General features: G+C 38.1%; 1 protein-coding gene across 1 annotated transcript in view; it reads right to left on the bottom strand.

Moving 5' to 3' along the window:
- The window catches only part of LOC135219589 (stomatin-like protein 2, mitochondrial), a 187,012-nt gene that overhangs the window by 14,986 nt on the left and 145,276 nt on the right, over positions 1-26,750 (bottom strand). The window contains exons 5-7 of the mRNA XM_064256477.1: positions 20,851-20,978; positions 6,455-6,564; positions 2,504-2,636 (exon numbers count right to left, since the gene is read on the bottom strand). Of these exons, the coding sequence (XP_064112547.1) occupies positions 2,504-2,636; positions 6,455-6,564; positions 20,851-20,978 (371 nt within the window). The remainder of the gene's footprint in view (positions 1-2,503; positions 2,637-6,454; positions 6,565-20,850; positions 20,979-26,750) is intronic.

Here is a 26,750-nt window from a genome sequence, read left to right as displayed (position 1 = left end):
GTAGCTTGTCTCATTTTCGAAATATTTGCATTTAAATCACGATAAATAGAAAAAAAACCAAGTTCAGTCAACTTTGACTCTACCGAAATAGTCTAAAAACGCAATTGTAAGCTAAACCTCTTACAGTCTAGTAATATTCAGTCATTTATCTTCATTTTGAAACAAATTTGAAGTCTCTAGCACAATATTTAGATTTATGGTGAATTTAAAAAAAAAGCTTTCCTTCCCTCCGCGCGCGGATTCTCCGCCGCAAATCTCCGAAATGCATACGTCGCATTATCGTTATATTTGCTCAGTTTCATATTAGGCGTTTCATAGAGTTTTATATATGAAAGTGTGTGCAATTTTATGTAGAATACAACAAAAACTAATTGAAGATTGTAGCTTTTCTCATTTTTGAAATATTTGCATATAAAAAAATATATATAAAAAAATTTGACATTCGGTCAACTTTAACTCGTCGAAAATGGTTGAAAACTGCAATTGTAAGCTAAAACTCTTCAACTTCATTTTGAAACAAATTGGAAGTCTCTAGAACAATATTTAGATTTATGGTGAATTTTTGAAAAAACATTTTTTTACGTCCGCGCTTTACGAATTCATGCATCATTTTGTGATAATATTTTCTCTATGTTGCTGTGATCGTTTTACAATGTGTTATATACCAAAATGATCGCAATTTAGTGTAAAATACAACAAATAAAGGTAACTTGTTAGCTTTAACCGTTTTGCTCACAGCGCAATTTGAATACAATTATATTTGAAATTTTGTTTTCGCGCTATCGTATATCGCATTATTTATATATGATAATGATATTTTTTTTCATTTCTGATGGTTGCATACTAAACTTCAGGCAATGACAAAAAAAGGAGCCAAAAATGAACTCTTAATCTTGAAAACTAAGCGTGCTGTGATTTAAAAAAAAAAAAAAATTTCCGCTTCGGCGCTCACTCCGAGACCCCCTCGGCATACGGGAGACGATTTTTATTATGCCCGTTCAGCATAAGAGGGTTAATATGCTCATATATCATTGTGCTGCAAACCAGATGTCTGGGTTGTAGATATCAGTTTATCTATCTTCTAACGGGCCTTCGTCCACCTCCTTTGGAACTCGTTTTGTTCTGGGAGGTGGTCAGGTGGTTAACTCCCAGCCAGTTTAGGATGTGTATACCTCCTCCAAGTATAAGTATATCTCCTATTAAAGACTGAAGGTTTGTTCTGCATATGAACAAATGGCAAATTTTTAAATCAATTTGTATTTTTCATAGCTAACTAACCTGAGGTCTTAACGTATACTGCCCACCTCTAGCCGCCCCTCTTACTTTTTAATTTTTTTCCTGGGTTGGGGAAAGACTGAGCGTTATGGGGTTATGCGCGGTCGCTTACCAGCTTTCACCTTGCATGCGCAGGTGTTGCCAGATCTCACAGATTCCTAGCTTACAATCTCTGATTGTAATAACTGCTTACCAGCTGCGCTTGAAAATATCCTATTGTTGAGACCTCAGGTTTGTTAGCTATAAAAAATACAAATTGATTTAAAAATTTGTCATTTTGTTTACTAAAAACACTTCTCACTTACCAAACTACTTGCTTAATGACCATACGTACTTATGACCAGCTCTTTTCCCCAAGTTGTTGCAGTAACAGAAAGTGATGGAGGTAACCCTTCGTGATTTTGGAAATCATACATTTAATACTGCATTAAGACCATTGAATCAGCTTTGAAGGGAGTGACAGAAAAGTGTATGCAAGGCATATGGAAAAATGGGTCAAAGGATTTGACAAAAACAAAACACATTGTTGATATCATAAAAATACACATTTTTTAACTTTCTGGTGTGCTTACAAGTGCTGCTCACTTGTAAGGAAAGAATAGAAATACAAAATAAGTTCATTGAGAAGGGATTAGCTGATATGTTCTCATAAGTGAATGCAGCTATACTAAACCAAGGGTGTGGAACAAAATGTTCAATGGTTTACAGGAGTGGAAGAAATAAATAAACTGTTACAATGCTATTGTGACATTTTGATTTGGAATAAACTTACTATTCAGGTTTTATTTAAAAAGGAAAAAATTATTATAAACAAAAGAGACCACAGGACCAGACTATAATAGATTCACATCAACCGTGCATATGTCTAGGCCAGTCCCTTATGACGCTTCTGATTGGCTGTTGATAAGCCAATTACAGGGCTGAAAACTCTCAGTCCCTCTCCTGAGGGATACATCTTTCAAAAGTATCCCTCAGGAGAGCTGGAACATACATCCTGCCTATGAGAATTCTTGAGAGGGATTGACGAGTTTCCAGCCCTTGATTGGCTTATCAACAGCCAATCAGCAGTGTCCGTTAAGTAAGGGTTTTACTGGCCTAGACATCACATGCCTGGTAAATGTGAATCTACTATAGTTATGTAGCAGGACGATATGATCAAATACAAGTACTATTACCAATTTCATAGAATAACATTCAAATACACAGTACTCATACTCATGTAACTTACCTTGCTTATGCTGAAGTGATTCACACAATATCCTCAATCCTTCTCCCTGGCCTTTAGCACTATTGATTTGTTCAATTTTTTCAGCTTCTGATGCCAAAATGCGAGCTTGTCTTTTACCTTCAGCTATGTTGATCTAGTAAACACAAATAAATAGTTGATATTGCCATAATTCATTTTCCTTTGTAATCAAATAAATTTACTTTCTTAAGCTGATTCAGACATCAGAATATATTAAATTAATGTAAGTCATTGCAATATCTTAATAGAAACTAATCTAACAATAAGATACGTATATAGGACTGAGGTAAGTAAAGGTCAATGTAGTATGTGAAACTTCCTAAACATTGCACATCATTCAAAATGCTTAACAGATTGACATGTGATCATAAAACAAGTACATTACTATGCTAAAGCATAATACCACAATTATTTATTGATTGCAATAGTAGTATATGAAAAATGTAAGTTCATTAGTATATACGCACTACTAAATTTACTTGGGGGAAATATTGAGGAGGAGGAGTAGTATTTTGTTATGCAAAACTTGTAATTATGTGAACTTGCTTCAACAGAAGTATGTATAGTATCAGGCAGTCCCCCGGGTTACGACGGGGGTTTCGTTCTTGAGACGCGTCGTAAGCCGAAAATCGTTGTAAGCCGGAACGACGCTTGGAAATATGTCTTAAACTAATAAAAAGTTATAAAAACCTTACTTGTAATCCTTTGGTTACACTACATGTTGTTTCCTGTAGTTTATGTACAACCTGGAGTTATTTTCATTAATAAGAATGCTGGTGGGTTCTTGAAGGTAAAAACTATTGAATCCTTCTGGGGGACACTACATTCTTGAAGTTTTATGTACAACCTGGAGTGATTTTGCCAAATCTTGAGGCTACAAGAACAGCTGATTACTATTTATGTATCATATAAACTAATTAAAGTAAACGTATCTTTAAATAGGCTTATTATATATTGTATTAACAAAACATTTCCTGCCATGAGTCAGAGGCCGTTTAATGACGAACATTCTTTGTCCTATCTGTTTCAGAAAATAAACGTTACGTCAATCTCCGAGACCATTGTTGCCAAGGCGTCTCTCTCTCTCTCTCTCTCTCTACTCTCTCTCTCTCTCTCTCTCTCTCTCTCTCTCTCTCTCTCTCTGTGATTAAATTACACTGGAACCTTGACATACGATTGCCCTAATATACGAATGTTTTGAGATACAACAGAAAATTTGCGAAAATATAAAGCTTTGATATACAACGAAATATTTGAGATACGATTTTGCGATGAGTTTTAGTTGTATAGGCGACCGATAAATGGCTTTCAGTCTGTTTGTTTGTTGGTGCTGCATGTTAACACGTTGTTGTTTAGTTCGTGTATTTGCGCCTATTTTCGTGTTATTTTGTCTATTTTATTATTAACCATGGTCTCAAAGCTAACAACAAAGCAGGTGATAAGAAAAACCCAAGAAATGATTTCGATGGAAGCAAAACATGAAATTATAGCAAAGCATGAACGTGGCGTTCGTATCGTCGATTTGGCAAACGAGTATGGTCGAAATCCTTCTACAATATCCACGATCATCAAGCAGAAGGAAGCTATAAAAAACCTTCCAAAGGCATCACCATTATTCTAAACTACGAACTGATTAAAAAAATAAATATAAAAATTAGTTTAGCAATGTTATTTCATTTGTGTTTTATTACGTAGTTATTAGTGTACATACGTAAATAAAAAGAGAACAAATCGTTCCCTGCCACCCTTCCCTACCTCCTCCCCCTGCCGGCCTCACGTCATCTTTCGTTGTGGTGAGTAAAATTCCTCTCTTTTTAATTGATTTTATTAACATTTATTATCATTTTATCACATTGCTATGTTATTTTTCATTATGTGTGTTATTACTCGTTTATTTGTGTATAAATTGTGTATATTATATGTAATTTAGCTGTGTTTAGGTGTGGTTTCATAGCGCTAGAACGGATTAATACATATTACATTATTTTTAATGGGAAAATATGCTTTGAGATACAACTGTTTTGATATACGACGATGGTAACGAAACAAATTAAATTCTTATGTCAAGGTTCCAGTTACTGGATAATGTCTCTCTTTGGATACTTCGATTTTGCCAAATCTTGAGGGCTACAAGAACAGTGATTACCATTTACGTATCATATAGACTAATTAAAGTAAACGTATCTTTATTTAAATGGCTTATATTATTAGTATCAACAAAACATTTACTGGCATGAGTCAGAGGCCGTTAATGAAACGAACACTTCTCTGTTCCTTAACTCGGAGCGTCGGAAGATGCCTCTCTCCTCTCTCTCTCTCTCTCTCTCTCTCTCTCTCTCTCTCTCTCTCTGGTCATCTCTCTCTCTCTCTCTCTCTCTCTCTCTCTCTGATCAAATTACTGGATAATGTCTCTCTTTGGATACTTGGAATTTGCGTTGTAATCTAACCAGAAACTTCGTTTTGTTATTATTACTGGACACAAGCAATGATTTTTTCATTATTTGCGCTTTTGGACTGTTATATGTAAACTTTGCGCACCGCAAGCTAGTATGCATTCATTCGCTCGGAAACTAGTTCCGCATATGAGGCGTCACTAAAAAATATCGAAAAATAAGACATAAAAAGTGTCGAAAACCATCATAACCTCAAAACTTTTGTTGTAATCTAACCAGAAACTTATTTTTACTAATAGTATACTGTGCTAAACTATAAAGGATTTTTATCATAATATGCGTTTTTTAAAAGCGTCGTTAACTCGGAGCGTCGGAAGCGTCAGCGTTGTAACCTCGGAACAAGCGTCGTAACCCAGGACGGATTTTTCCATTGAATATTTAAGAAAAAGCGTCGTAACCTCGGAACGTCGTAACCCGGGGACCGCCTGTAAATAACTACAGTACTCAACAAGATATCAGACCGCTGTGTGTCAAGCGGCCTAATATCTCGTCGAATTTTGAAGGAAAGGAAAAGTTAAAAAGAAATTTCGTCAGTCCATTAGTCAGTTTACAACTCGTAGAGAAAGGGGTGGAACTTGGACACTGACAAGGAGAGAGCGCTCAGTCACTTGTTTGGAGGTTTAATAAACGGCTGTATATATTCTTTGGTCAGTGCTCCCACTGCAATTTTTGCCTTCTACATATCACTTTATTGCCCTGTGACCTTAATATGGGCCAAGATGGCAAATGAGTCAACAGATAATAGCAGAGATATGTTGAAGCAATCTGGCCTTAAAGCAAAGCAGATATCGGATCAGCTGGGGGAGGAGGCATTCAGTTCAACGCTGAGTTGCCAGATTTAATGAAGGTGGCAACCATAAGATTCCGGCTCTGTAAAAGCACCCTGGTATGCTAAGAAGACCTCTGATTAAAGTTTGACTGTTCTCAAGTGTCAACTACTTTTTAACTGACACTTAAGAACAGTCAAACTTTGATCAGAGGTCTTCTCAGGCATACCAGGGTGCTTTTTCCGAGACGGAATGTCATAGCTGCCACCTTCGTTAAATCTGGCAACTCGGCGTCGAACTGAATGCCTCCTCCCACACAGCTGCTCTGATATCTGCTTTTACTTTAAGCCAGATTGCCTCTACGCATATCTCTGGTATTACCTGCTGACTCAAATCACCATCTTGGCCCATATTAAGGTCGCAGGGCATAAAGTGATACGTAAAAAATTGCAGTGGGAGCCTAACCAAAAATATATGCAGGTTCTATATTAACCTCCAAACATGTGACTGAGTGCTCTCCCCTTATAAGTGTCCAAGCTCCACCCTTTTCTCTACGTGATGTAAGCAGCCTAATGGACTGACAAAATTTCACCCCAACTTTTCCATTCCTTCAAAATTTGACAAGATATTAGGCCACTTGACACAAAGCGGCCTAATATCTTGTTGAGTGCTGTACAATATATTGACTTGCAAAACTACACATAATGAAGTACCTCAGCTGTTCGTACACCCTCTGAATCCAATATAGCTGCTCTTTTCTTCCTCTCGGCTTCAACTTGCATCTGCATGGCCTCTTGCACACGGGGAGGAAGCTTAATGTCACCTTAATAAAGATGAGAAAGATAGATGCGTATATGTATTAGTTGGAATGCAGAAGTAAATATTTTTTCATACTTGCCAATACATTAGCAGGCTTTGACCAACATCAATAACTCAGGATCAAATAGCATTTCTAATATGGAGACAAAACGATATTTTTATAATACATAAAATGAAGTTTTAAAAATATATACTTAGTATTTATAATACGGACACAAAATGATATTATAATTAAATGAAGTTGTGCACATCCTCAGCTTACAAACGAGATCTAAGCATGTTGAATGCAATGGTAAGTATGATTACAGGAACATACATGATTGAAGATAGTAAAAGTAGACATGCAACCCACCCCTACACATAACAATAGGGGTATGAAGTTCTGCACCCAACTTATCCGTAGACCTGAAAGAGCCATATCCACTGTTTAAGGTAGAACTTAGGAATTTTAGAGGTAACACTAGAATCCATCATCACTAGAATCACCTCTGATAATGTTAATCCCTCAGTTCCATAGAAACACCACCACTATTGGTCAAAAGCAGAGCAAATCCACAACTACTTGCCACTCTACCAGGGGCTTGACTTTGATGAGGTATACAACAATTATCTGAAAAAGGCAAACCCCAACTTGAAAACTTAGGTATTTAAGAACTAGAGCCTCTTAAGTTCCATGTTCAACACAAGTCCTTTAATAATTATCAAAGAAGACTTCTTTAAGGTAAAAGACTTGCATAAACCTACGTGTGAAAAATCAGCAAAAAGAGTACCCTTCGAAAACACACTGGTTCTATTATCATGGGTAACCTGGAGTTTATCAGCTTCTTCTGACACTGTGGGTTCCTGAGTTTTCATCTGAACTTAGGAAAAATTGCAAATTTTTTAATCAATTTGTATTTTTCATAACTCCTGAGTTTTCATCTGAACTGAAGAAAAATTAAAAATTTTAAAATCAATTTGTATTCATAACTCCTGAGTTTTCATCTGAACTTAAGAAAAATTACAAATTTTAAAATCAATTTGTATTTTTCATAACTAACAAACCTGAGGTCTTAACATTAGGCTAAATCTAACGCCAGCTGGAAAACTGGTAAAAGTAATAAAAAATTGTGTATGCAAGGAACTTCATATTGGTATCTGTGCTTGGGCATCTCGTGACTGCTTCAGTTACTCTTCCAACCCAGTTAACTGTCAGAGGGGTGGTTCGAAATGGGCCTTTTATATGGTAAGACCTCAGGTTTGTTAGCTATAAAAAATACCAACTGATTAAAAAATTTGTCATTTGTTCATATACAAAACAAACCTATCGGTCTTAATATTAAGATAGACTTACTCATTGGTGAGAGGTAAGTATCAATGACTGACTGGGAGTTTGCCACCATTAGTCAAATTCCGAATAAAATATATTCTAAGAATTGACCTCAACCTCAGGACCTGTGATATATGAGGATCTATAGGTTCATATAGATGGAATATGGAGAGCTATTTGTTCTCATAACAAACCCACGTATCCTGTTATGGGGGTTTATCACTCCTTTCTCTTCTCGCTGCAGAGAGGGATGTGTTGCTACTGAAAAGTATCTTACATTATTGATCACCTTAACAGCATGACTATTTCACTCACCTGTATCTAGTCCGTTCCAGCTTATGACGATATTCTTCTTCTTACCGCCCATAGGTAAAGTAGATAGGAAAGAAAAGAGACCAGTCGTCTCTTTCACTCCACTTTCATATCTTCATCTTAGACTAGATACAAACTGACCTGCCAGGGGTACTGGATGAGCTACAGACTTGTTGAGCAGCCACCAACGGACCCAAGGAAAAAGTGTCCAAGGACCTATGGGCCATGTCCTTGAAATAAAAGGAAGGGAAAATGGTTTGACATAGCCAAACACCAGCTTTCAAATTCTCTGAACAGGACATATCTTGACTGCCAAAGAAGAGCACAGACCCTGATGTCAAGCACTCTAAAGCTGGTATCACACTAGTCATTTGTTGCTCGCGGTTTTTGGCCACATCCAGCCGATGCTCGCGAGCAAAAGTGTTGTATCGTCACACTAGGACCTTGTGGTTTCGAGGAGCAGTAAGAAAAAGTAAATAAAACTGATCAGCTGATATCATCATGGTGCCCAGAAATTATAGGACCATTGCAAGATGTTCTGCAGTGATGTGTTTTCTTGGAATCTTACGTGAATGCAAGAGTAACAAAAAACGTTGTGGGTTCGAGAGTGGCTCAGGAGAAGAGAAGCCAAAGGTCTGAGAGTACGTCCTATCAGCAGCAGCCATCTTGTCTGTTTACACTATGCGGTTGCTCGCGGTTCGTGCTGGCTGCTTCCCGTCCGGTCAGGAAGCAAAAATCTCGAGCTAAAAGCTCCCGGTTTTCCATTTTCGCCAGCAACGGCTCACTGCTGGAGAAAAAAATGCCTAGTGTGAGGCCACCTTAACTCTCATAACACTATCTGACCTTCCAGATTCTGTCAAATCTGCATTCCTGATCGTTTCCCTTAACAAAACAATATTGTATTCTTGGACACTTCTTTCTTGACCCGGCCTATGCTACTAAAAGCCTTCAAAATCTAGGTCTGAGATGTCCGAGTTCTTTTTAAACAAGCACACAGCACCCAGACAGGACATAACAACATTACAGGGTCATTATCCACAGTCTCCCAAAGAAGGTAATGAAGGACATAACAACATTACAGGGTCATTATCCAGTCTCCCCAAAGGGTAAATAAGATTCACTAAGTTCTTGCAATTTATGGCAAAGCATTACAATGAGTTCAAGATGTCCCCTTTTCCCCTTATGGCTCTTACTAAAAATTCCAGGGAAACAGTGGACTTCCCAATTCCTCCAACAAAGAGGAGTATTCACAAGTGTATCAATCAAGAGGGAATTCTAAATTTCCATGAGGTCTAAAAGGCATTATCCATGATGCTTCAATCTGTGTGGAATTGTTTATAGGAAAAGTAATTCTCTTCTACTTATATCTTAGTGCTTATAATTCCTTTCTTGGGGCCTTGAAGAGGTAGAGGCTAAATCGGTACATGAAAAACTTTGATGCATATAGATCCTTTATCTATACAGTAGGCTAAACACCTCTTAAAGCCTTCTGAGTCATATAAAGCCATTGCTCATCCATATATACTGCACCCTCAACTGTTACTCCCAAAAAAAAACATACTTGCCCTTAATGTACTCTAGCTAAGTATCTTTCAGCAACTGACCATAAAGATTTTACACTGCCTGTTAGCAGTACTCAAACATCTACATTCTAGCATTATAGCAGAATTATATTATCCTATACATATAAGTACAGTCATAATGCATATATGAATTAATACTGTATAAAATATACGTATGAACAGTAAAAAAATTCTTAATAATGTTTACTGTGCCATTATGAGCAATTTCTAAAAACAGAAATAGCTTTATCTTAATGGCAAAAGCTGAAAGCAAACATCTTGAAAACTGTTACCAAAATGGGACAATTTAGGATAACTAGTTAAACATAACCAACCAACAATACACATGCTTAAAAACAAAACAAAAATGTATTGTACTTATATGAATTTGGAGATATACCCTGATCACACACTGGTCTCAGTGAGAAATTTTCACCATCACAAAAATCTGTAAATAGTTTTTAAGTTTTAAAAGCTATCTTCCAGTCTTCAAAACAGTCAGAATGCAAATTATGAGAAAAATATTAATGGAAAAACAAAAAACCGCTATTATGAATCCAAAGGACATAAATAAATAGTAACATCACAGGTGTTCTGTAGAGATGTACCGGATATCCAGCATCAGGGGATTATCTGCATTTGTATATTACGCATTGACAATTTCTTTACATCCACATCCATATTAGCATTGAAAGCAACAACTGCATCCGAATCTGCAGTCTGAGAATGCTGATATCACCCCCTGCTCAGTGTTCAATAGTTTATATGTACTCATAAATTTTGGCTAAAAGTAGATTTTTTTTTTTTTTTGCTAAATTTGGCTTTTTCATTTTATTATGCAATCCATACATGATACACAATTACACATTTCATACAGTATACTATACTTTTCTGGGCTCAGCCTGTGTCGCGTCCCGTGAAATACTTCCTTTAGTGTTTTCATTTCTAAGGTAAAATATTGCTATAATTACCAGAGAAAAACTATAATAGTAATGCCAGAGTAAAACTGGCTCGCTCACCTTTAATAAAGGTGTCGGTATGGTATCTGGGGCGAGTGGAAACCACTACCAGAGGTTCCTTGCCATTTAGACTCTCCCTTCCTCAATATCCCTCGTCTACAGAGGGCCGATCCAAGCCCCGCTACTACTACAACTAGCGCCTTTGCTTTCATTCCTTTCGATAGCACCGTTCACGCCACACGCGTTCTTTTCTTGTACTGTGTTTTTCGTCTGGATTTATCCACCTTTTTTCATTACCATGGATCGTCAAGCTTTCTGCATCCAGTTAAGTACTGGCGTTTAATGTTTGAGATCATTTTGAGACGGTTTTTGGCATGTTAAGCCAGTTATCTTAGGTTATAAGTGAGAGCGGTAGCACGTGCGTTGCCGTTCCCCGCGCGCCGCCTTCTCTTGGCTCGCCAGGCGTGATGATTCCCTGCTTTCTTGCACCAATTGGTCTCCCATACTAATTGGTCTCAATTGCACTTGAGCAGTACCCTAATTATATTTATTTTAAGATGCATTTGCCATTTACGTGTTTATTTTATTAGTCCGTTCACGGGGGATAGCCTACTTCCAAACCGCATGCTTTCGGTCGTGGCGTACGCATTCCTTTCTTGCATGGTGGTTGTCATATCAACCCTTGTTTATCAGTAAGATAGGATCTTTAGACTCGATTGCCTTATACGCAAGGACCCTAGTTCCTTCGTAGCCCTTTCCGTCCTTGAGCCACCCTGGCCGTTTGCCCCTCGATCATTCGTTACGGCATCTAGGCTAAGCCGCTCTGAGTTTCTAGGCTAGCATTTCCATCGTTGGATTTCGCTTACCTAGTTTCTCAAGGACCATTCCTTTCTCTTTCGCTCCATATTTATTTCACTCCTTTCCCCGTGTTAGGACAGGATATTTATGTTGTGTGTTACTTTCTCGTAGCTGGCACCTAGTTGGCCTATAGGCTTTCTTGGATCGACTGGCCTCTCACACCGCGTGACTGTTCACCCGGCTGAGAGTGTCTCCAGTCGATCGCATACAAGCCACCTTGGTACCGACTCCTCTCAGTCCCCCCCCCCCCCCCCCCCCCCCCCCGCTCACCCACTTCGGTGGAGTGACGACTCGCTCACGCTACCTCAGCTAGCCATCCGAGTCTTCCATGGGGGAGAAGGGGGTTCACTGGGGGGTACACTCGGTGAGCAGGCCTGCCGTACTCTGCCGCGCTGCTAGTGGTGTAGGGGGGGAACCCTGCTCGACCGAGCCATGGTTGGCCACCAGGCGCGGGGGAGTGGGACACACCCCGACCCACTAGGTAGTGTATCCCTCTCACTATCTATGAAGCCCACCCTTCCCCACCCTGCTCCGGCAGCCTCAGGGCTTCGGTGCAAGCCGGACCCGACCTCGGGATAGCTATGCTTCTTTGGATATGTGAAAGGCTCCGGCCTGTTATGGGATTACATTTTGCATGCATGGTTTATTACACATAATATAACATCCACATTCTGTTGTAAGTTATTATCTTACCATATCCACTTATTTACCCGGTGGAGTCTCCAACTCCGCCAGGTATTTAACCATCCCACCCTGTTACGTCTCGCTCTTCACCCTGTATCTGATTTTTGGTTATATCCCTCACTCCGGCACGTGGAAGACAGCTTGAATCCACTTAATCGGTCAGATTTTGTAGCTCTGGTGTCGCCGGAGTTGCACTGGAGTCATTCTTAGTTCTTAGTTCCCATTATCTGCCTGGATGTTATTAGATATAACACGGGGCGCCGGAGCTAGTAGTAACAGGGTGACATGTTATCGTGCATGATATATGCTGATGCCGGAGTTACTCCGGCAGCAATAGTATACCGCACACAACCACGGACCTGCTCCGGAAGGTTGTTGATGATACTCATGTATCATTTGACTTACAGGTTACCTGTTGTCTGGAGGAGGGGTGTAACGCCGTTCTCCAGGAACCCTGTGGGCACGTGGTCTGCCGGGCACATGCCGGCTGCGCAGTCCGCCTGGAGGATTACGTGTCCTGGCACCACGAGAATGCATCAGCTGTTATGCTTTGGTTAACGAAGACCACCTCCAGGTATGTAACACTTCGTCTCTTCATAATGATACAATAGAATCAATATACAGTAACCTCCCCGTTAACACGAGGGTTACGTTCCTGGAGATGTCGTGTTAGCCGAATTCGTGTTAACAGGGAAGTATTTCTCCATAGAAATAATGGAAATAAGGGGGTTAACGTTGCCAGGGCAATGGGAAACTAATCTATTTTGGGATTTGCCAGAAAAAAAACACTTTATTTATATATTTTTTATATACAGGTAGTCGTCTACTTACGAACTATGCAACTTATGACAGACCGACTTTACGACAGCTACAATATAATAATATACAATAATATTTTAATTTTATATTTGGCTAAATAACGTCGAGCGCACGCGTACGATAGTTTTTTCTTTCCCGCTACTACCGTCAGCGCGCTCATCTCCGAGAAATTTATGAAGAGAAGAAAAAACGGACATTCAAACAAAACTAAGCATGTTATGTTTAAACCAACATCTCAGTCTACCCGTCCCCACTACCAGTAGTACTACCACGGAATCGGATGACCCGACGATCCCCAGCCATCCACCAGCAGACAAATAATTTCTTCTTTTTTTTCAAATTTCAAATGTTTCGTAATTTTTATTTTTTCTGTATGTTATGTTTTTTTCTGTACTGTAAATCTAATTCTATATATGCATTACTGTAGTTTTGCCTTTAAATTTACAAAGAAAAAATAATTTTACATACTGTTAAATAAAACTTTGTGTATTACTACGTACGTACATAGACGTGTTTGGCAATAGTACAAACGGTCGCTAGAGAAAACAGCAGACGATGTTTGTTTTATATTTTCAGAAGTAAAATTTTGTTCGAAAATGGTAAGATTCGTATTTTAGTAATTCATTTTGTATTTCTGTTTTGCAAATAAATCAAATATAACAAATTATGCATTTAATTCAAACCTATAAATAAATAAAAGTATGTATATAATACGTGTAGCCGATTGTCAATGCAAATGGCGGTATAAGAAAATGTAAACAGACCAACCGACGATGGTCTGAATGCCTGCAATAAAAATGTTAAATACAGTAATAAAAGTAAGTATTAATCAAGGAGTTCGAGCATGATAAGATTTCATATGCTAATCGTAATAATAGTTACTATACATCACATTTTTGGGATGATATAAAATGTATATGTAGGCTAGTAAGTTGTCAATGAAAATGCAAACGAACAAATACGTACATGTACACGCATGTTTGAATATGGTAAAAAAGGATAAAAAGACAGCACAAACATGATTCAATTTACTCAATATGCTGAAAGATAATTTACGACAGCTCTGCCAGAACCTAATGCCGTCGTAAGTAGACGACTACCTGTAGTAAAGTACGCTCTATTATGTTAACCAATGCTAGAATGTATTGGCTCTTCTCACTGCGAGGGCTGGTTCACACTGAGCCAGCAGGCAAGAGAGAGAGAGCGCGGGAAAGGTGGGGTGAGTCAGACTCTCGCCCACCTCCCGCGCTCTTAGCTCTCAGCGGAAAATTCAAATCGTGTAACATCGAATATTACGTGTTAGCAGAATTTTTCTGTATGATTTTGAAACTCGTGTAAGATCAAAATCGTGTTAACAGAACTCGTGTTAACGGGGAGGTTTACTGTACTGTAATATACACTATGATACTCTGCACACCTGGGCTATTCCTCCTGGTCGTAAGAGCGAGTGCCCTGTCTCTGACAACTTGATCGGAGTATAGGAGCTGCATAATGTAGTCAGAATTAGGGCCTTTTCGAAATGAGGAATCGTAACTCATCCGAAAAAAGGGCTGGGAAGTATAATAGAGTCCAGGGGTATTAATGCAAAGTTCTGGGGAGGGTTTGCACTATTGCCAGTCTCCTTCCTCCCTTGCTAGAGGAAGGAGCCAGATTGCTTCTATGATTCTGATAAGAAAAAATAGAAAGGAAGCTCAAAGTGCAAGCTTTACCGCATCAATCGCTCGACCAGCCAGTGCAAGTTCGAGTCTTATCCTCACCCTGAAGGAAGAGAGTAGAAGACGAGGAGGGTAAGGTGGAGAGGCCAGTCACTCTCGTATCCTTCTCACCTCTAGAACCGCACACCATAGGTGAGATGCAACTTGTCCTCTTGAAGGAGCCGGGTCAGCAAACACAACCTGTGAGCATCCACCACCAGTCCAAGGAAAAGAGGTTCCAAGGGCCTGTGGACAAACCCAAAGGAAGGAATGGTCACAATGAGATCTCATCTATCTTTCCGTCCGACATATTCTTCGGAGTGATAAATTGTACCATCCAGTGGATGTATCCCACTGCAGAGAAGTCTCTCATGATCTCATATGACTTGGAGAAAAACGTGTCTTTGGACACTTCTGCATTGGCAGTCTGCAGTGGATAAAGGCATCGACACTCAAAGAAGGGTCACAAATCCTTCAAGGTAGGCAAAGGGCAATCACCCACCATATGGAACAAACGGGGTAATGACTGGATCTGGATCAACCAATACAAAGTCCACAGCACAGGAGATTATGAAAGACTCGGACTCGTCAACAGATGCCGACTGATTGTGCTGCCGCCTGCTGCGCATCCACACATCCGAGACTTAGCACAAATCACAAGATGACACCTGCCTTTTGAAGGGTTATGCCAAGAACAACCACAAAATCGTCTATCTTGTTCACCAATGATGTAGAGAGAACGAGGTGGTGATTCTCACGAGGCATGTGCACATTAGACGAGAGTCAACTGCCTTCTAGAGACCGAGGTACTTGTGATGGCAAGACACAAGTTAGTGAAAGGACAAAGTTAGTGAAAGGACAAAGGAGAAGAGGAAATACCATGAGAAAACAAGGACAAACCTCCAAAGTTCCGAGGTACTTGTGATGGCAAGACACAAGTTAGTGAAAGGACGATAGTTAGTGAAAGGACAAAAAGAGAAGAGGAAATACCATGAGAAAAACAAAGGACAAACCTCCAAAGTTCCCCTCGGTATTTCCAAAGCATAAGCGTAAATTTCAGATGAATACATGGATTGTCCTGACGTTAAAGGGTGAAAATGTTATGTAATAATGATGTTGATGCACTCTCGCCACCGATCCTTAACACAAAGTAGAAAGGCGGTTATCAAGGCTATCACAAAAAGTGGGTTTGCATGAAGTTTTTATTGTAAAACTAATATTGTAATACCTACCTGAACACCTGAACTAGCCCTGGTCACTTACCAGCCCGAACCATCATTATTAAAAATTTACCAAATCTTTGGTTAAAATAACGATCAGTGTTGCCAATCTCCTGGCAAACACCCTCGTTACCTAGTTTACCAGCACCCACCGCTAGTAGCCCTGCCTCACGGGCCGGTCACACCTGCCCTCTCACGTCAATCATAACTCAATAACTCTGTATGAGAGGGAGGAGGGTGGGAATCATTCAGGTGTTCAGGTAGGTATTACAATATTAGTTTTTACAATAAAAACTTCTATTGCAATACACCCCCTGAACACCTGAACTAGCCCGATTAACAACATTAATTTGGAGTGGGGAATCAAATCTGCCCGGCCCTCCACTGTACTAGTTGTCAGTCAATATAATTGAGTACGCGAGTCAGTCTCAAGTTCATTTGTCACTCGTCCAAGCTAATCTCCCATGTGTGGCCTTCTAGGCCTGCCATATGTGGAGGAAAAACTCCCTGCACCTCTACCCTAAGGTCAAAACTCATTGAGTGCGGAAGGGATACAAACCTGTTTCCTCTCAGCTGGCTATGTGCCTCACCTGAGTAGAGGAAAAACTGAAGACCTCCCATGTGGCTCTCGGCCTCTCAAGTATGGAGGGAATCTGAAGACCTCCCATGTGGCTCTCGGCCTCTCATGTATGGAGGGAATCTGAAGACCTCCCCATGTGGCTCTCGGCCTCTCATGTATGGAGGGAAACTGAAGACCTCCCATGTGGCCTTAGGCCTCTCATGTACGGAGGAGACAACGGTGTCGTCGATCGTAGTGATGTCCTCTCTTGTAGTGTTGTACCTGCCTGTCTGTACTCTGCCTGGTTTGGCACTTGGAAGAATACCCTCAGATAGACCCAGACATGTTCTTTCCTATCTTTCCTAATACTTAAAATCCTCTTGTGATATATCATATCAATGGAATACCTTATACAGATTCCGAATATTCGCTCCCTACTCTAATACTAACTCAGACAGCAAGATTGTTGGGTTTAAAAATAGAATTTAGGCCAAAGGCCGAGTATTGGGACCTATGAGGTCAGTCAGCGCTGAAGGGAATTGAGAAAGTTTGCAAAGGTGTGAAAGGAAGAAAAACCTCTGTTGCACAATGAGTCCAGTGTTAGGAGAGCGTGGAAAATAGGATGAGAGAATATGGAGAGAATATGAAATCAGAAAAGTAAGAGAGAGAGAGAGAGAGAGAAACACACTCCGCTAGGATAAAGAGAGAATATAAAATCAGGGAAAAAGAGAGAGAGAGAGATAAAAATCAGGGAAAAGAGAGAGAGAGAGAGAGAGAGAGAGAGGAGAGAGAGAGAGAAAGAGAGAGAGAGAGGAGAGAGAGAGATTACGATCGTCTAATATCTCCACCTCCGCAAATTGCAGCAAGTTAAAAGAGTATTATCTTAACCGATAATACTCTTATAACTCCGTACAGCTATGAACAACCGAACGAGAACTTGTTGCTAATGCGATCGACTCCTATAACAACATCACTTTATTGTATTGATCAGCGTGTGACAGTATCGAATCCGATAGCAACATCCGTTATTGTATTCATCCGCGTGGGACGGTAATTACTGTATTCATGTTATAAATGCAGCTGAAGCTACTAAGGCAAAATTACGTTCATCAGCAACCTGGACAGAAGTCCCGAGCTTATGTATGAATTCCACGCAGCCGTGGTAAAAGAAACTAATAGCATGAAAGAGCTCATTACTGTTGTTTTCACACAGACAAAGGATTAATAACGTATCTAAAGTATAAGGTTCGTAATACCTATGAAAACGAGTGAAAAACGAACGGAATCCTAAATTTAACGCCATCTACCCGAGCGGAAAAACTAGCTTCCGATGAGAACGTATCAGTCAAATTTTGGTCTTAAATTACATCGTAAGACGAACAGTATGACTTCGTTACATAAGTTAAGTATCCAGATATTCATTAATATGCTAACTAAGGACAAAAACATTAGCCGAGACCAAGTGATATGGTTGAATCTGAAGCCAAGGAAGGGGAAAAAAAAAAAAAATAGACTAGCCGGCATCCTTGTCTGTCTAAACCACACCTCCTTACAATAGTGCTGTTTGACGACAAGCTAGTGTAATTGTAATTTAATTGAAAAGTAATAAAATAATATTTAAAGGTAATTAAATTAACTTTATTAGGCCTAATATTAAATTTCAGTTGTCATTTGTAATTTGATAATACGACTGGTAATAATTTGTAACTGTAATTGACATAAGCTCAATGTAAATACTGACGGCAATAGTCTGTTAAACGTATGAAGACGTCATACATACAAATTCCTTATATCTGACATCTGATTATATGCCCCAAGATAGATACCTCATTGACTATATTAAATGTCAACATAGTTGAGACGACGTCTCCTTTAAGACGTTTGTACAAACTTGGCATAAGTGAGAGTGTTGTTACGTTAGTCATTTTAGTCAATCAGGAGGAAGAATGAGATGGACACGGCGACGCAAACCCGTATTCGTCATCCGCTGATTCCAGCGTGAATGACTGCCAAGTTTAGTGTTTATACTACGCCAATATGATGATACACAATACAATTATAGTCGGACAGAATCCGATCTTCATTCTGTTCGATTACATTCATATTAATTATCCTCAGATCGGATTCTCGTTCGTTTTCAATTACACCTGTATTGAATTATCCGAAGTCAAGAATGCCTTAAGCCTACAGCGTTAGCCAAAATAAAAATAACTACCGATATGTTGTACAGCGAATACTTTAGGTTAGGCTAGGCTACTGAATATGCATACGATATATCATCGTGAACACTAGGCTAACCGTAGTTAATTTTATTCGATTTCTCTTCATACTGAATATCGTAAGTCAATATGCATTGAACGGAGAATTAGTTGATATTAACAATTATCGTATCGTATACGTAGAGAAAGAAAGTAACCTTAAAGACGAAGAGCATATCTGAAAGACCAACCCTGGCCTAAAGCTTCTGATGCAAGGAACTCGAAGCAGGAAAAAGCCTAAAGATGCTCTAAGGACACTGTGCCTCTAAAAACTACTACTTTTAATAGAAAACCGACCCGAAGAAGCCTGCACTTCTCTTCCTAAACTAAACACTATGTAGCCTATTATCCCTACTCGTCTATATCTGACCTAAGTTTTTATCATCCTGAGAACTTACACATCGAAGGGAAGGGGAATCTGCTGCCAACACTGCCGTGCTGCCGCCGCCCAGGGGGACGGCGGATCCTGCCCGTGGGCTTGCGGATCCCCATAACCCCCAGCACCGGTTAGGGCTGATTCTGGAACAGGCAGGGGAGCTGAAAAGAACGATTAGTAATTTCAGTATCCTATTGCTCGATCTATCCTCACTAATCTTGACCTAAAATCGGTAACAGAGATGTCATCGAGGGAAGGGGAATCTGCTGCCAACACTGCCTGCTCCGCGCCAGGGGGGACGGCGGATCCTGCCCGTGGGCTTGCGGATCCCCATAACCCCCAGCACCGTTAGGCTGATTCTGGAAACAGGCAGGGGAGCTGGAACAGAACGATTAGTAATTTCAGTATCCCTATTGCTCGATCTATCTCACATAATCTGACATAAAATCGGTAACAGATGTCATACTCGATGTCAGCGTACTCTCAAGTCTCTTAAAGAACACTGTCTCTAAGTCTTTATCTTGATCTACGTTAGTCTTTTCCTGCCTACAGTTACTTCTTAATACGAGACCTTTCCTATGTTTGAGATACCCTAACATCTGGTCCAAAGACCACTCCTGACATTCCAAACATCTGGTCTTTACATTATATTGAACAGGCCTACAATTTACGCATAAGGAATGACTATCGTGTCTAGGGTCTCATCCTTTTCTTGCATTGTTGGCAAAGACGATACGTTGTTTGAAACTCCCACTGCTCGTCGTTTTCTGTGATGTCGTGGCCGAGGATGCAGTAGTCGTTGTCGTAGCCTGTGTTGTTTCTTCCTTTGCAGAATCAATGTCTAATGACAAGGTATTAAGAGCAATCCAACCGTAATCCAAAGGGATGCGTAATTCGTCACCAAATTCAATCAAATCAAAGGTGCAAATGAAGGCCGGGCAAGACCAAAAAGGAGTTCGCTGTGGATACATCTGTACTCCACCCCGCGAACGATAAGTGATTGACGTGAGAGGGCAGGTGTGACTGGCCCGTGAGGCAGGGCTACTAGCGGTGGGCTGGTAACTAGGTAACGAGGGTGTTTGCCAGGAGATTGGCAACACTGATCGTTTATTTTAACCAAAGATTTGGTAAATTTTTAATAAATGATGGTTCGGGCTGGTAAGTGACCAGGGCTAGTTCAGGTGTTCAGGGGGTGTATTGCAATATATTATTTATTAAAGCCAATTAATTATTAATATCAAACACCGTATATACATATTTATTCAAAACAAAAGAGATCCCACCGGGAAAACTGTAATCAACAGCTAGTCAGCAAGCTCTCACAAACCTACGTCTTCATCGAGAGACAGCCGGAAGCAAAGTGGAATGTTTACATCTGGACAGGCGGGCCTACCCACCTACCAGATGGTAGTTACTGCCTAACCACCTTGTTCAAGGATTTAACAGCCATAATTCCAGCCTACACTGAGAGTAATTCCTTATGTAAAGGACCGAGGGTTTGTATATGGTGTAGGAACAAAATTCTTGGTTTGATTCCATAAATGTGACAATACAGGATTATCGTTACAATTTATAAGATTACTATAAATTGAAATCTTAAAGTCAAAACTCATAATTCATTAACCCATTAAAAGTTTAAAAGTGATTTTTTAAAAGAAACTACACATAGCTAATACTTACGTATCTCATAACGAAGACATGTAATACCCCAAGCCTCAGAGGCCTTGTTAATTACTTCAACTATATTCATGTTAAGGTTTTCTCTTTCACGGAAAACATAATCTAATGAGATTTTGCCAAGCTCTGATCTGAAAAAAAAAAAAAAAATCACCATACCTCAAACTGAAAATGTAAAAATGATCACTGACAAATATTAACCACTAGTTGAAAGCAGTACTTTTGATGATTAACCCTTAAACCGTGACTGGACGTCAACTAAAATTGTCTGTCGGGTGCTAAATTGACGTTAAATACGTCAACTACAAAAAGTTTTTTTAAATATTCGCGGAAAAATAGTTATAGGCCTAGTTTGCTAAAAATTTTAAATCACGCGCCTTGAGGGATGCTGGGAGTTCACGGATCAAGCTGCTGTTTTGTTTACAAGTGTTACCCAGGCGCGCAAGTGCGAATTTCTTTCTTCTCGCACTAAAAAGCATCAGCGACAAATCTCAGAAATTCTTTCGTCACTTTGTCGTAATTTTTGCACCATTTTATATTAGCCGTTACATAGAGTTTTATATATGAAAATATGCGCATTTTCATGTAGAATACAACAAAAAAACAACCCAAGGTTGCAGCTTTTATCAGTTTTGAAATATTTTCATATAAATAACGATAAGTGCCAAAATTTCAACCTTCAGTCAACTTTGACTCCGAAATGGTTGAAAAACTCAATTTTAAGCTAAAACTTTTATATTCTAGTAATATTCAATCATTTACCTTTATTTTACAACAAATTGGAAGTCTCTAGCACAATATTTTGATTTATGGTGAATTTAAAAAAAAACTTTTTCCTTACATCCGCACGGTATCTGCCGAAAATCTCAGAAATTCTTTCGTCAGTTTGTCGTAATGTTTGCACCGTTTTATATTAGCCGTTACATAAAGTTTTATACATGAAAATATGAGCAATTTCATGTAGAATACAACAATGAACAACTCATGGTTGTATCTTTTATCAGTTTTGAAATATTTTCATATAAATCATGATAAGTGCCAAAATTTCTACCATTGGTCAACTTTGACTCGACCGAAATGGTTGAAAAACGCAATTGTAGGCTAAAATTCTTACATTCTAGTAATATTCAATCATTTACCTTTATTTTGCAACAAATTGGAAAGCTCTAGCACAATAATTCGATTTATGGTGAATTTTTGAAAAACACTATTTTCTAACACTATTTTCTTACGTCCGCATGCGGTAACGCCGCCGAAAATCTCAGAAATTCTTTCATCAGTTTGTCGTAATGTTTGCACCATTTTATATTAGCCATTACATAAAGTTTTATATATGAAAATGCACAATTTAGTGTAGAATACAACAAAAAATAACTCATGGTTGTAGCTTTTATCAGTTTTGAAATATTTTCATATAAATCACGATAAATAGAAAAATTTCGACCTTCGGTCAACTTTAACTCAACCGAAAAGGTCAAAATCTGCAATTGTAAGCTACAACACTTACACTCTAGTAATATTCAATCAATTACCTTCATTCTCACCAACAAGAAGTCTCCACCACAATATTTCGATTTATGGTGAATTTTTTAAATAAACTTTTTTTTACGTCCGCGCATTACAAATTCATGCATCATTTTGTGATAATATTTTCTCTGTGTTGCTTTGATCGTTTTACAATTTGTTATATACCAAAATCTTTGCAATTTAGTGTGTAATACAACGAAAAAAATTAACTCATTAGCTTTTACCATTTTGCTCACAGCTAAATTTGTATTCAATTATATATGAAATTTTTTTCTCGCGCTGTCATATACAGTGGGGCATCGCTTATTCACGGATCAGTATTCACGGATCAGTTAATCACGGGTTTTTCTTGGACCGTTTCTTTATCATGTTACATCACTGGTATGAATCGCTGCATCACGGGTTTGGGTTGTGGTTGCGTATGCGATGTTTTTCGGTAGGCTAACCCTCGCCGTGGTCCGATAACTACCAACATTCATTTAAAGACTCATATAATGATATTAACTGACAATAAAGGTAATAAAACCATTCTCACCTAATATATTATTGTCCTATCTTCGAAATAAATAGCCTATTTCAAGGTTTATGTACGACGTTCATTGGTAGGCTAAGCGTAGTTGCAGTGCGATAACCACCAACGTACACAAACATTCACATTATGATATTAACTGACAATAAAGGTAATAAAACCATTCTTACCATATAGATTATAGTCTATATCTTCATAATAAATAGCCTATTCGAAGAATAATTCCACATCATTGCACTCAACTTATCGTCGGAGTGGCCAGCCACAAAATGTAAGCATATACCTTTACGTACGAAAATGGTTTATGTATACGGTTGCGTTCAAAGCGACATTTTTTGTTTTGATAAACTTTTAGAAATTTAATAGTAGTGGTAGTGTAATTACAGTAGTAATAACATTAAGGCTAAAATTAATTCGAACTTCATTATTATTTTGGCAGTATTCGTATATAACTTCTCTGAACAATGAAGTCATACAAACGCTATTTGTCATAGATTATCGTAAGTATTGCTGTTTGTTATTGGCGACGAAGGCGTAAACGAAATACATAAAAGCATTTTTACCTTATATATTATCGTCATATCTTCATAATAAAAAGGCTATTCGTGGAGTAATTCCATATCAGTGAAATCAATTATCTATGCGAGCCAGCCAGCTGACAAACAAATGTACGTACGTATATGAAAATCAAATTATGGTAGCGTTCACAGCAAGATTATCTTTCGAAATTTTTATAGTACTATTCCATGCTACGTAGTAATAATGTTTGGAATATACGTAACATTAATTTTCAATACAAAATATCATCGTTATTTTGGTAGTGAATAATAGTTTAGAATTATCATACATACACTGCTTGTTATGGGTTTGTGCCAGTGATAATACAACCAACCAAAATAACGTTCTCCTTTAAGTCAACGCGTTTAGGAAAAACATGACATAGAATCGACTTTGCGACTTCGTTCACTTTGATATTTTTAACGATACAATAACTATCATTTGTACTACTAAAACCATCTTCACATAAGTAATTTTTTCGTAAGATATGTGTTGTTACAAAAGCTAGCTTATACATAAAAGGCTTTTATAATTTAAGTCATCTTAGTATACATATGTACCCAAACTCATTGTGGGGAAATTTACTACTGTTTCCTCGGATATTGAAATACTTTAGCATCATTCAAACACTTTAATAATATAATGCATAAATACTAGGCTATACATATTTACATCGTATACAAATACTACATACAGTTATATACACATACTTTTATATACAAATTAATCATATGAGTAGTGATCAGACGACAGCTGTGCACTGGACTACGTACGTACTACTTGGAAGATAAAACAAACAAAAATTTTGTTGTTGTTAGTCGCCGGGATAGATTAACATTTTTCCAGAGATTAAAGAGCTGAATTTTGTTTTGAAGGTATGTCAACCGCGTAGTAAATAGGTATCATCTTCTAAGGAATTTTTTTTTTCTCTTCTTTTGCGGAAGAATCTTCAAGCCATTTTGCATTCAAAGTAATGAGAAGGAATCATTCTATTCTTCATGAAATCAGTAAAATACTTACACTAATAATAAAAACTAAAACTACGTACTGGTATGCAAAACACATACATCATCGTTAGCTTCGTGTGTGTAAACGTTCATTCTAAGAAATTACAGAGTAGTATAACTAACACCTGATTGGTTGGTTGGTAGCCATGGAGATCTGTTATCCAATGACTGCCCTCTGCTTCTGTTCTATTTATAGACATACGCCATGGATGGCACTAGGTTTGAACGTTACCATGTTCGTGATTTTCTGACTGCTGACGGCAAAAAATTACTCAATAATATTTTCTATAATTATTCCTTCGTGAAAACAATAATATAATATCGCGGTTGACATACCTTCAAAACAAAATTCAGCTTTTTAATCTCTAGAAAAATGTTAATCTATCCCGGCGACTAACAACAACAAAATTTTTGTTCGTTTTATCTTCCAAGTAGTACGTACGTAGTCCAGTGCACAGCTGTCGTCTGATCACTACTCATATGATTAAACTTGTATATAAAAGTATGTGTATATAAACTGTTAACTTTGTATATAAAAGTAGGTGTATATAACTGTATGTAGTATTGTATACGATGTAAATATGTATAGCCTAGTATTTATGCATTATATTATTAAAGTGTTTGAATGATGCTAAAGTATTTCAATATCCGAGGAAACAGTAGTAAATTTCCCCACAATAAGTTTGGTGCATATGTATATCTAAGATGACTTAAATTATCAAAAGCCTTTTATGTATAAGCTAGCTTTTGCAACAACACATATCTTACGAAAAATTACTTAATGTGAAGATGGTTTTAGTAGTACAAATGATAGTTATTGTATCGTTAAAAATATCAAAGTGAACGAAGTCGCCAAAGTCGATTCTATGTCATGTTTTTAACTTTAACGTATAGTGGCCCCCTATGAAAAACACCAGTGTGTCGTAGCGATGCGCATCAAATATAGGTGGTATGAAAATACCACATGGTGTTGTAGCGATACGTAATCACAAAGTACAAATCCTTTTCCCGGACCATCCTCAGAATTTTACGACTCTTCAACTTCAAGATCGATATGGTAAAATATATTATATAGTCATACTTATTGTTAAAATTCACAAGTTGAACTGCAAAACATTATTATATTTTGATTGTTATGTACATATATTTTTTGTGTTTTTTACGGAATGTTTGTTTTGAAAATATACCTATTAGTGAACATATGGTATTAATTGTCCCACTATTTTATTATAGGTGATCTTAATTATCTCACATTCATTTAACAGTATTATATTAATATTTATTTAAATAAACTGTAATTAATAAATAACAATAATGAAAAACATAAAGGGAAAAAATGTTTTTGCTGCAGTAGTGGTTTGTTTGATTATGCATCTGACCTCACATTTCCGAAATCTGAAAAATTCCAAAAACCGAAACATCGGAATGTGTGTGTACTGCACATTTTTTTAAACACGCACACAATGTCTACACATTTACTGCAATACAGATACGTACGTATTTATTCCTGAGAGAGAGAGAGAGAGAGAGAGAGAGAGAGAGAGAGAGAGAGAGAGAGAGAGAGAGAGAGAGAGAGAGAGAGAGAGAATGATTAAGGACTCCAAGGCGTGTTATTTTTACAATTATTTTATTATCTTGGGATTTTTTTTTAATCTTGAGATTTTCTATTCAATTCTCGAGATTAATAAGAAAATTACCGTAAATTGACTAGCAATCACACACTCTGAATGACTCGGCCATTAGCAGGCTCAACCACCAACCTTATGAACTTGCATGATACATTGAGATACATGACAAAACACAAAACCACTGTTTATTGGTGTGAAAATTAGGGGTTGCACGATATGGGAGATTGCACGTTATTCGAGTATATACGGTATGGTTGATTTTTTTTTAGCCTTTTATGGAACAAAATCTAGCAAGAAATTGCCATTCCCAGTTGGCAACACTGGCCTACAAACGTTTGTTTGTTGTTGTTATGAAATGTGGTGTGCGGCGCGTTCTTTAAATTGTACCCATACAAACGAGTTAATTATGTGGCATCCAAAAGCCCTGATTCTTTTACTCTTATTTTGGGAAAGACGCCTAAAGGTCAGATGAAGGTTTTTACGTGGAATATACTAGTATTAACGTGTTGTGACGAAGGGAAGAGATGTTTCGCTGCATACTGTTGGTAGCATTATCGTTATTATATTACTGGATTGCACTGCAAAATCGTCGCCATCTTTTATCAACATAGATTGTTGGTGAGTACCCATATGATTTACATATTTTGATAGTTC

This window comes from Macrobrachium nipponense, chromosome 1 (assembly GCF_015104395.2).
Source record: "Macrobrachium nipponense isolate FS-2020 chromosome 1, ASM1510439v2, whole genome shotgun sequence".
In the NCBI taxonomy this organism is placed as follows: Eukaryota; Metazoa; Arthropoda; class Malacostraca; order Decapoda; family Palaemonidae; genus Macrobrachium; species Macrobrachium nipponense.
The sequence above is the reverse complement of the archived record's forward strand: the minus strand, read 5'-3'. Positions and strand labels throughout refer to the sequence as shown.